The sequence below is a fragment of the Mastomys coucha genome, unplaced genomic scaffold (genome assembly GCF_008632895.1).
Source record: "Mastomys coucha isolate ucsf_1 unplaced genomic scaffold, UCSF_Mcou_1 pScaffold10, whole genome shotgun sequence".
In the NCBI taxonomy this organism is placed as follows: domain Eukaryota; kingdom Metazoa; phylum Chordata; class Mammalia; order Rodentia; family Muridae; genus Mastomys; species Mastomys coucha.
This window is the reverse complement of record NW_022196892.1, coordinates 4,086,006-4,098,007: the sequence shown is the minus strand read 5'-3', so window position 1 is coordinate 4,098,007 and position 12,002 is coordinate 4,086,006. Positions and strand designations below refer to the sequence as shown.

The window sequence follows — 12,002 nt, the reverse complement described above, 5'->3', positions numbered from 1 at the left end:
ACACACACACACACACACGGTCTATTTACTGTTACGTAGCTTCAACTTTGTATTTTAACTGTGGATGACCTTGAACTTCTGACACACAGACTTGCCTCCACCTCCCAAGTGCACCATGCCTACATTATGCAAGCTGGGGTAACTGAACTACATTCCAAGCCCACCTAGGTCTTTTTTCAAAGTGTAGTTCATCTACTCTTGCTACAAGATACTAATCTTTTAAAGAGATTAATATTTATCTAGTTCTGAGACTTTGGAACCAAAGAATTCAAAAACTGAGGGGTTGTAATAAATACAGGATTTTGAAACATTCAGATTTTGTTTTTCAATGCTAGGCATCAAACTTAAATCCCAAAGCCACAATGACACCCCCTTTATGTACAATACCACATAAATGTAATATCAAAAATAATTTAAAATGAAATTGATATCAGATACTCTTTCATAAAGGGACACTTGATTCTGAGGGCAGAGAACTGTCATGGCTTCCCATGAAGTTCTCAGCCAGCAACATGGTTGCTCTCATTTCTAAGACTAGGAACAGATCTGTTCTGTTTTGCTTTGTTTTGTTTTGTTTTATTTTGTTTTGTTTGCTTTGTTTTGCTTTGTTTTGTTTTTGAGACAGGGTTTCTCTGTGTAAAAGAGCCCAGGCAACCTGGAACTCATCTTGTAGACCAGGCTGGCCTTGAACTCACAGAGATCCTCCTGCCTCTGCCTCCTGAGTGTTGGAGGACTGTGATCTTTAATCCTGCCAACACTTCGTGCAGATCTAGAGAAGCCAACATTGGTAGAAGATGATCTCACTTAGTGCTGAGCCAAGGCCAGTGACCAAAGCCAAATTCCAGGCCTATTGAGAACCAGCTCTCCTGAGAACAAGTTTCACTCCATGAGCCTCTCCCTCTACTGCATAGGCTACTGCTTTAACCTAGATCAAGTGCAGGGGGAGAACTGAGCACAGAGAACTTATTCCTTGGCTTTGCTTTATTACTAGAAATACATGTATTTTATTCCCTGCACTGGTAGAGACAGAATTCAAGGGCCAGTGATAACCATTCAACATCCAAGAACCAGGTTCAGTCACCCTGGAACCAAGGTAGATCACAGGCTGACTAGAGGGCATCACCACTGTAGATGGAACTTTGATACCCTGAGGTCTTCCTATAAAGTTCCAAGTTATAAACACAAGAGATATGGCCCAAGATGAAAGTGTTGATGATCCACACACCTGTCATCTGCACCTTGCACGACAATGACCACAGGCTACCATTAAAACACTAGACAGAAACAAAGAATAAAAGCATGCCTTCTGTTTACCACAGAAGGCATTGTGTTACAGGCCAGCCCACCAGCGTGGTCCCATGACCTTTCTTGCCCAGACAAGGCTCAGGGGTGTCACTCCTTCTGTGGCTAAAGAGCTGGCCACAGGAAAAAGAGAGCAGGAAGAAGAGGCAGTTCAGGGCTCAGTAGGGCACAAGCATTCCTTCCAACAAGTGCTTGCATGCAGGTGATTTTAATGTGAACTCAGGAGTAATAGAAATGCTAAACCTGAAGAGCGGTTTGGGTTTTTTTTGGTTTTGTGGCTGTTGTTTTCTGTTTTGGGCTTGCTTTTTCTTACAGCATTAAACCATCAATACTCCCTGAACAGCTTCATGTAAGAACCGTATTTGCTTCAGTATAAACTGCGCTTCTCAAAGCTCTTCTACTGAATGCCCCTTCTTCAAGTCAACCATTCTTTCCAAGATACCTCTTTATTTTGGAAGACTCAGGTATCCCTTCTTGTAGCTATGCTTGTTTGTCCACATGCCTGCTTGTGTTTGGGTTCTCACATCAGCAATCCTCACCATAAGCGACATTTGGAAAGGGACACGGAAGATTTGATCCCATAACCACGTCAAAAGATAAAGAAGTCTTCTCTCTCACAAGAATTGATTGAGATGGAATAAGAAACCTTTCAGATCTCACCCAGCTTGTGAGAGGAAGACCGAGGACTTCTGAACTCCATTCCTATTTCTGCCTAAGGAGTCCAGTGATGGACACTGAGACACCCAAATCGCATACATAGTAAGTGGAGAAGCCTGTTGCTGTCCAGGAGTCACTGGACACCAGATGTGGATCATTCAATCGGGACACATCCAGACCAAAACCAGACCGGCTCCTGCTTCTGAAGTATTCGAATCACATAATAGATGTAACGTGATCATGACACAGGATATCAAAATAAAAGAGTATTACTTTGAGAGTCAAAAGAAAAAAGAAATTGTCTTATATGATTCTGTATGAATAGCTAAACAATGCAAAAGTAGATTGTGTGGGGAATAAAAGCTAACCCTTTCAAGTAATATACTTTACATCATGTCAGAGATGGTTCAGTTCCCAAAGTCCAGGGATAAAAAACAAATATTTAAATCAACCACACTCAAATTTTATTTAAAATTATATGTTGATACTGGGCCTGTAACCACCACCCGCTCAGGGAGGTGAAGGCAGGAGGGAGGATCAAGGATTCAAGTGCTCACTCCAGCTCATGTTAGAGCCCCCTCCCCTCACCTACTATAGTGGAGGTTGAAAATCTGGATTAAAAACACTGAAAACTGTTGAGACTTCAGGGAAAATATCTAAGAATCCACTATGTTGTCGCATGTTTTTCCCATACTAATGTTTTAGATTTAGAAAAATACAGTGTCCACTGTCATGTTTGCTAATACTTCCCCTCAGCACTTCGAAGACATCATCTGTACCACCAGCTGTGGCAGGGATCCCACACTCCCCGCGCTGTTCAGAGCTAGAACCCTGCTTCCGAACGACCGCTGGCAAGCACCCAAGCCTAGCAGCTTCCAAAGGCCTCCCTAAACCACAGTAACTGAATTCTGAACAGGAGCTGGGGGCTCACTGGCAGCTGAGAAGTCGGTGGGATTCTAAAAACAAACAAAAAAATAGCCAATACGAGATTTTGGTTAAGAACTCACAAAGAGAAACCTAATTGAAAACCAAAAGCTAAAATTGTTAGCTAAAATACGTTTCTAAAACTATAGCAGCAAGAAGCGCTGGGTCCCAAAGCGAACAACGGTCCCCAAGGGTTTTCTAGCCTACCACGGGCGGCAGCATCGAGCTGTGGGCACCGCCTAAGCGCCAGATGTCGCAGACCCCCAGCCTGGGCACCTGGACGTGCGCGCCCCGACCCCTTGGTGTGCAGGTGGTTGAGCAGGTCTAGTGGAGGCAGAAGCCTGATGGGTGGCTCTGGGGCGCCCCCTGGGGTCCAGCTGCACCCCACCACCCTCAGAAAACCTGAAGCCAGCATAGCATCTCCCAGGGCTGTGACATTTTAACTTTGCCTGATTCCAAAAGCTGTTTTTCCTGTGCCTCTAACAAATACCCCTCCGCTCCCGGTTGAGGGTACAGGCAAGGTACCTCGAAGCTTGAACAGAGACGGAAAATGAGGAAAACTGAACCGGACCAAGCCTTGACAAGGAGGCATCCCTATCGGTCCCACACTGGGTTGCAAGCCTCAGACACCAGAGGGAAGAAAATCATTGTAGAAAAACTGGCTAGAGCCTGGGGGAGTCAGCCAGAATTGGAATTGGAAATTTCTGTTTTGCAAGGCTGCCTCCCACCGCCCTTATTAAAAAGTGACCCTTACTAGGCTCAGCCCCATGTGCACCCGATCGCACTCAGCTGGTAAATCCCTGACAAGGGGCGGGGGGGTAGTCAAAGGCAATAATAAAAACAAATGTTGCCCTACTGTCTCTAAGGGGGAAAGGTGCTGATTCTCAGAGGAGATGCTCCTCAGCGTCTACTTCCATAGAGACAGGACCCTAGTGGGTAAACCCCAGGCCTCCTAGTGAGTAGGCACGCGCACCCTCACCGAGCTCGGTAGACAGCTCCTGAGACAGGAGGATGCGCCGAGGAAAAGGGGCCGAAGAACCGCAGGGTTTTGCCCTCTGTCCCTCACAACCACCCTCAAACCTTCAAAGAGGGGATCACTCGCTTCCAGTCCCCTTAGAGAGGATCCCCGGGAACAGCGAGGGTCCTCGAGCCTGGCTCCTAGGTGCACGACGGGGTTGGGGGTACCCGCTGCACCAAAACCCCGCGCTCTCGCAGCCGGAACATAAGCTGCTATTAAACAAGGAAAACGGAAACAGTGTGGCACGTTTCTTATTTCTTGATTAGAATAACCGCCGCCTCCAAATATTCCAGAACAGGCAGATGAGAAAGCAGAAAAACTGGGTGTTCTGTCCTTAGGAGATCGAGGAAAGAAAAGCAAATCGCGCCCTCTTGGCCCACCTCTTTCCCTGAGCCAGGGGAGAGGACGTGGCCTTCACCCACTGAGAAGGAGCTGGGCAGCTTGAGCTGCAGCCCTCCGACTCAGCAAGAGAAGAGGAAGGCGGCTGGCCTCTGCCCTCACCGAGGGGGGAGGGTGTGAGCTGAAGGCTGGAAGTGGAGGGTCGCCGAGCTGCACACCGGTACGTGCAGTGATTTAGGATTGTCGTGTGGCCAATATTGTTCTAGCCTTAACCTGGCTAGAAAATGAGCGTGTCTGGATCTAGATCTAGCAGGCACACTCAGCCTGCAAAAGGGCAAAGATGAAGATAGGGAGGGCGCGCCAGACAGCAAAAAATCTGCCCGGACGCCAGAAGCTACCCAGCTGTCGACCCCGAGCCCTGCACTTGGACCACCGCAACCCAGCCCAAAAGAGTGATACAGAAAGGGGCCGCAAGCCCAGTAAAGCAGGGATCTAGCCAAAAACTCCCTGCTCACTGCTTCCTGCCCTCCCGAGGCTCCCAGGCCCCCCGCGTCTAGGGAGCTGCCTCCTGCTTGCACTGAGGCGTAGCCCGCACCTCAGCCCGGAGCAAGGCTGAAAGGAGGCGGCCCCGGCGACTAGAACGCGGGCTGCTCCCTACATCCTGACTCCTCTGCAGCCAGCCTCCGCTTTCCATCCCCAAATACCGCCCTCCCCCTTACAAAGGGTCGGGGGGGGGATGCAAAGTAAGCCACGGTTAAGAGCTCCTTCTATCCCCGCAGAAGAAACGGGAGCACCCCCAGATTACTCAAACCACCAGAGCATCATTCCCACAGCCAATCTCCCCAGACATCCTGCAACTCTAGCCCTCCCGAGGAGCTCCGGATCAGCAAAGCAAGTCGCCTCCCCCCCCTCCCCGCCCTCCCCAACTCCAGATGCTTCAAGCTTCCCAAGCCACAGTCAGAGCCCATCTCTGAGTCCCCAATCCTCCCTTTCCAGCCCGCCACTGCTTCAGCCCTCTCTGACCATCAGCCTCCTAGAACATTGCCGGAGCCAAATGAAGCAGAGCTCTCTTTCCTCCTCCGTAGCCCGGCCCCCCTTCACCCTCTCCGCGGTCCCTAGACTGGCGCCCAAGCTCCGCGCTCCGGCGACAACTCCGCATACCCAGCGCGCGGGCCGGAGCCGCGTCCCATCCGCGGCCCGCACTCACCCGGGAAGCACACCACATAATGGAGCACAGAACTGGTGATTTTCAGGAACAAAATCCACCAACACGGTTCCAGTAACCTCCGCATGTCCGAAAACGCACATCGAAAAGAGAAAAGCAGGGGGGGTAAACTTGTTGAATAAGTTCTTGCTTCCGAGCGAGGCTCCGCTAAGCCTGGAGGTTTTCTCGGTTCGCCCGCCACTCGGGCCCCCCACAGCCGACGACTGGTCCCGCAGGAATCCGGGAAGCTGCCAAGCGCTCCCGGGAAAACCTCAAAAAGTGACCGGGAATGCAAAGCCACGCTAGGGACGATCCTCTCAAAGGAGAAGGGCTGCTTTCCGCTCAGACACGATCCAGCCGATAAAGCAGGGCGAGAAGACGCTCCGCGGCAGAGCCCGGGGCCCGGAGCAGGCAGGGACCGCGGGTGGCGGCGGCTAGCAGCAGAAGAGCCCCAAGTTGAGTCGGCAGCGCAGCGCAGCCCGAGAACCGGCAGGCGACGGCGGGGCTGTGCGCGGCGCGGCGGCTCCGGGCTTCAGGCGGGCAGCTCCTTCCAGGGCCCCGGCAAGGAAGGAGGCATGTCTGCGAGCGGGGAAAGGGAGGGAAGCGGCGGGGCGGAGCGCAGAGCCCCCCAGAACAGAATCGGCCAGTGGAGCGCAGGGAAACACAAAGGATCTCAGAGGGGCGCCGGGGCGAGGGCGCCTTCAGTCCATGCTCCTGAAAGTTGTGGCTCCGGCGCAGGCTGGGGAGGAACCGAGAGCGCGGGGCTGGAAACTGGCCATGCCTCCATACAGGAAGTAACATGTGAGCATGGATCCTGGCAGAGACTTTAAAGCCGGCGAGCGGGCGAGCGAGCGAGCTGGGGGCGCGCGGCGGCGCGGGCGCGCAAGCACGGGCACGCGGTGGCGCGCATCCCCGAGCTGCCGGCGGCGGGGGCGCGCGTTGCACTCTCTTAAAGCGGCAGCGCTGGGCTCCCGCTTCCAAGGACTTACACTACTCTCCTCTCCAGGCGTGCCAAGGGCTAAGGGTGTGCCAAGAGTGTGCGTTTAGGGGAGCTGGTAACCCTGAAGACAGGGAAGAGACCAGATGCCTTCAAGGATCTGCGTGGCTTTGCTCCATTTTCGAGTTCTTAAAGACGAAGTGTGGATTCGGAGAGATCTCTGGCCTGGTTCATGGATCCGGGACTTGGGGGAGGGGGAAAGGTTGGTCCGGTTGCAATCTGGGGGAGGGGAAGAGACCGGCAGCTACCTTTTTCAAGGAGAGAGGACTTCCGAATGGCCTCACCACCTTGACGGTGACTCGGCGGGGTGCACCTCCGGCGTCCCTCTCCTGCTGCATTCCGGGGCTAAGAGACAAAGCCCAGCGGCCTTTGCTCTCAGGTTTCATTGAGATTGGATTTTTTTTTCCTTCCCCCTTTCTGAGCTTCCATTGACCGAGTCTACCGCTGGGAGATGGGGCAAGGAACGGGGTCGATCCCAGGCCCACACCCGCTTTCCCCAAACTACGAAGGTCTGTCGCGGAGTTTTCCCAACTCTCGGCTTCGGGAAGAAGGTGGCTACAACTTGGCCTGGTTAGGCAGAGGGCGAATGAAGTGCGTCTCTCACCCGGGGCAGGGGAAAGCAGCACCGCGGGGCAGGACTGGTTTCCCCGCAGCCGCCCTAGGAGACGCTGCTTAAGTAAGCTCCAGGCGGAGGCATCGGGGGAAATGCAAGGACTAGGCTTATCTGTAATGAGTTTTGTCCCTTGGCTCTCACTGAGATCTTTATCGCTTGGGCGTCTCAGCAACCTATTTTTTCCTCCTATGTCGGTGCTAAAAGTGAGGGAAGCAGGTTTTTTTTTTTTCATCAAATTTGGTAATTGAGCCAACGTAATTAGCCATTTGTAATTCTTTTCATAGTTTTTCTGTCTGTCTTTGAAAACGATATGGACGTGTTTTTAAAGTGTCCTCTTGCGTTTTCATCCAGCGCCGCACTGTCCCACACCCACCACCCAAACATCCCAACCGGATGTTCTTTCGGTTTTCAAATAATATACAGATGTTCTGAGAGCCTGCGGCTTGGTGTGGTTAGCAGTTTCGCACCCACAATTCCAAAGGAAAAACCTCTGAAAAGTTACGTTTGGGGTGCAAAACTAGTAAATGCCAGGAAGTTCCTGGGTAGGGCCCCCAGATCTATCTTTAGCCAAACCCGGCAAACTCCCTCCCCGGGCTGGGCAATGAGACCCATCTGTTTGGCTCTTCCTGGTTTTGTTGCACTCAAGAGTCGCTCTTGAATGCTTATAATGACCAGTTCCCATGAAAAAATGTGTTGGAGGGGTGGGTATTCCAGTGCCAGTAAGAGTGGGATACGTTAAAATGACCCTAGCACAAATGACTGCTTTCTTCGAGGTGGCTCCGGATTTTAACAATCAGTTGGTGGGACTTGAATCACACGGGGGTGAGCGTCCTCAGCGCAGCTTTGTCTGTGAAACTGACATAAGTGCTGCCCTTTGGGCAATGCTGAATTCTTTCTGTGCACTGTTTACTGGTTCAACAAATGAACTGCACATCCACTCTGTGCTGGGGATACTAAGAACGGGGCATGCCAACCTGTCTACCTCACCTGCGGAAAGTCAGTGGAGGGGTGGTTGAGAAGACATTAAGTGTGAAAAGCAAAGAAGGAGCTCCAGTAACCCAGTTGTTCAACTTGGAGAGTGAATGCTTATGCCTCTTACAGTGTATGGGACCCTATCCCTTTTAGTTTGTCTGGGCTGGTGCCTGTCCTGGGACCCCAGGCTGAAGTTTACCACAACATAGTATTAAAAGCACACATCAAGTTCCATCAGCTCCCTCCAAATCTAAATGTTTTAGCCGGGCCCATTAGCACATGCCTGTGATCTCAGCACTCAGGAAGCCAAGGCAGGAGAATCCTAACTTCAAGCCTAGCCCACCTAGCGTCAGAGCTTGTCCCTTTTTAGTTTAAGTTCACAAACAATTCACTGGCCTATTACACAACCTTGTTCAGGAACCAACTGCAAAGTGAATATACAAGCCCCAGTGTCAAGTTGTAGTGGCACAAAAATGACCTAGAGACACACCTGCTGTTTTTCTACCTGGTGATTGGCCACCATCCCTGTCAGGTGGTATGGGGGCAGCAGGAAGCAGTGAGCACACCTGGAGGAAGGAGCTTGGCAGCATGCTGGCCACTTAAAAACTTCGAAGGAAAGCCACTGCTACTGATAACAAGCCCCTGATAACAGGCATTGGTACTCTCAGGGACCCAGGGTAGGCAGGGTTCTAATATGTTCTTCAAGATGCCCACCCTCTCATATGGAACACCCTCTTCCTGAGAGTGACTGAGACTTGACATGGGGCTGGATGGTTACTCCCTTAATCGAACTGGAGCTTACCCTTAACTTTTCACAATGCGGGGGTGGGGGGGGTGGGGGGGGTGGAGGTGTGGAGCTGAACCAAGGTGTAAACCGGGTTGATGACTCTGGAGCTGGGAGGTTCTCTTCTAATCATAGAGAACTCAGCTTCCAGTGTTATAGGACAACAGTCTTGTTTCTTGCTGGTTGTTAGCCAAAGGGTGTGTTCATTTTCAGTCCCTCTGACTCTTTGTAACATCCTTCAAAAACAGTAAAAATTCTCTGCTTTGGCTAGAATCTTGAGAGTGACTATCCCACCACTTCTGTACTAGAAGACCGTCCGTCCCATCAAGGGAGTAACCATCCAGCCCCATGTCAAGTCTCAGTCACTCTCAGGAAGAGGGTGTCCCATATGAGAGGGTGGGCATCTTGAAGAGCACATTAGAACCCTGCCTACCCTGGGTCTCTGGGAGTACCAATGCCTGTTGCTGTCTGAGGTCTTACAGCCCAGTAAATAAAAATTAGCCTGATTTGCTGCCATAGACCTGTTATCACAGTACTCCTGAGGCTGAGGCAGGAGGATCACAAATGGAAGACTGGCCGGGGCTGTACAGTGTCCTTGTCCTATGTCCTAGTGTAGTTTCTGTTGTTGTGACAAAACCAATTTGGAGAAGAAAATGATTTATTTAGCTTACAAATAATAGTCCATCAATTCTAGAGATGGAAAGCCAAGGCTAGAATCTGGAGGCAGGCAGGAACTGGCAGAAGCCATGGAGGGGCTACTTGCTCAGCTACTTTTTTATTTTTTAATGGAGACAAAAATTCTCTGTGTAACAACCCTGGCTCTCCTGGAATTTGCTCTCTAGAGAGATTCAACTCACAGAGATTTGCCTGCCTCTGCCACCTGAGTGCTGGGATTAATGACATGAGCCACAGTGCCCAGCTCAGCTACCTTTCTTTCTTTTTTTTTTAAAGATTTATTTATTATTTATTTATTACAAGTACACTGTAGCTGTCTTCAGATGCACCAGAAGAGGGCGTCAGATCTCATTATGGATGGTTGTGAGCCACCATGTGGTTGCTGGGATTTGAACTCAGGACCTTCAGAAGAGCAATTGGTGCTCTTACCCGCTGAGCCATCTCGCCAGCCCCTCAGCTACCTTTTTTATACAACACAAGACCACCTGTCCAGGGGTGGCACGACCCAAAGTCATCTGAGCCACATAAAATCAATAATTAATCAAGAGAACGAACCTCTTCAGTTAACTTCTCACCTCCTCCCAGAGCATCCTAGCTTGTATCAACATTTTGTCTCACAAAATGAAAGGACAAGAGAGACAGAAAGACATTGAAGAAAGGGAAGCAAAAGAAAACACCATAAGACACAGAACCATTGGGTATAGTTTAGTAACACAGCACACTGTTTCTCCTTGTGACCCGCTGGCCACCTAAGTCCTCGGGGACCTAGCATGTCCAGTGAGTATCACAAGGCATACCCTTAGTCAGGAAAAAGATCACAATTCAAAGTTCAAAATTTAAAATGTGGCTTCTGCTAAGTGCTGGTTGCCTTCCTATCATGGTCAGCACATCAGAAATCAAACCATCCTAAGTCAGGGGCCATTTATCCATGCAGACTATGGTTAGGGGCAATGGCCTCCAGGCCAGCTTAGCTGAGTTCTCCTGTTGTTTACGTTTGCATAATGACAGACAGAGTAGCCACTTCATGCCTCGGCTTCCTCCTGTGTAACATGGGAAAACAACTGCTTCAACTCCTAAATAGAGAGGATTAAAAGGAATTAATATACATAAAGTACTTAGAGCAGTGCCAGATACCTAATAAGCATTTAATAAATGTAAGCTATTACTGTTATCTGTTCACGCAGCAATGTGATAGAGAGTGAACATCTGTTATTTTCTAGCTGCTCAGCTTCCATTTCTTCTAGAAATACCATCCCAGTTTTCCTTTGTGCAAAACTCCAGATGGTTGCAAATTCTCTGCCTCCCTCTGCCCCACTCCATCCACCACGTTCACTGGTGGGTACCAGGTCAGCATGGGCAGGTACCTAATCTTAACCACAGGAGATTTTCACCCCTCTGGCCTGACTGCCTAGGTTTCCAGTTGATCCAATTATGTTTAGAATTTTTGATGGGACCCAGGGTGTAGTGGCTCATACGTATAACTTTAGTATTTGGGAGGCAGCAGGACTATCACAACTTCCAAGCTAGCCTCTACCATGTAGCAGGTTTAAAGCTAGCCTGAACTACATGATACCTTATATCAAAAAATGTAAAAGTATTTTTTTATTTGCCTGATATAATTGTCATTTCTGAGACTTACTGCCTCAGTCTGCTAACCTAGGCCTAATCCTGGAAGCTTCTAGCCTCCATACAATCTTAGCTAGGCCTAGAATGTTTTCAGCCTCTGAGACTTACTGCTGAATAAGCTCACCCTTTCTGGTTCTCTCTAAACTCTGGCTGGCTAGTTCAACTCAGCTGTTCTGGCTCAAACTCCTCTCAAAGCTGACTGATTCAATCTGGCTTCTCTTGGCCTCTGACAGAAGTGCTCTGCTTGGGCTCTTACTAACTTGGGCAATATGTTCTAATCTTCTGGCTCCTTCTCATTCTTTGGCCACATCTCCTAATTTTTCCTAAACTGCTCTACTAACTTGGGATTAAGTATTCAAACAAATAAGTTCATGGGGACCACTGTCATTCAAACCATCAAAGTTGACTTACAGGATATAGTCTGGGCAGTCTGACCACGGCTAATGTGGTGGTTTGAATATGCTTGGTCATAGGAAATGAGACTATTAGGAGGCAAGGCCTCGTTGGAGTAAGTGTGGCCTTGTTGGAGGAAGTGTGGCCTATGCTTAAATTCCACCCAGGATGGAAGAGAGTCTTCTCCTGGCTGCCTTTGGATCAAGATGTAGAACTCTCATTTCCTTCTCCAGCACTGTTTCTTTCTGAACACTGCCATGCTTCCTGCTGTGATGATAATGGACTGAACCTCTGAAACTGTAAGCCAGCTCCAATTAAATGTTGTCCTTTATAAGAGTTGCCTTGGTCATAGTGTCTCTTTGCAGCAATGGAAACACTAACTAAGACAGCCATCTTCATAATGGAGAGGTTGAGAATCTGTTAAGTGCTCCATCTGTTAACTGGATGCCTCAGCAGGCCAACTTCATGCTGAAGGCCTGAAAAGGTCCAGGAAAGTTA

At 49.7% G+C, this 12,002-nt stretch overlaps 1 protein-coding gene across 2 annotated transcripts in view; it reads right to left on the bottom strand.

Annotated features, from left to right (window-relative positions):
* Ptprg (protein tyrosine phosphatase receptor type G) overlaps window positions 1-6,242 on the bottom strand; it is a 680,661-nt gene extending 674,419 nt beyond the window's left edge. The window contains exon 1 of one of the 2 annotated variants that reach the window (XM_031344861.1): window positions 5,448-6,242. In XM_031344861.1, coding sequence (XP_031200721.1) covers window positions 5,448-5,532 — 85 coding nt within the window. In that variant the 5' untranslated portion in view covers window positions 5,533-6,242. The remainder of the gene's footprint in view (window positions 1-5,447) is intronic. The other variant, XM_031344870.1, reaches the window with a different exon arrangement.
* Window positions 6,243-12,002: the final 5,760 nt, after the last annotated feature.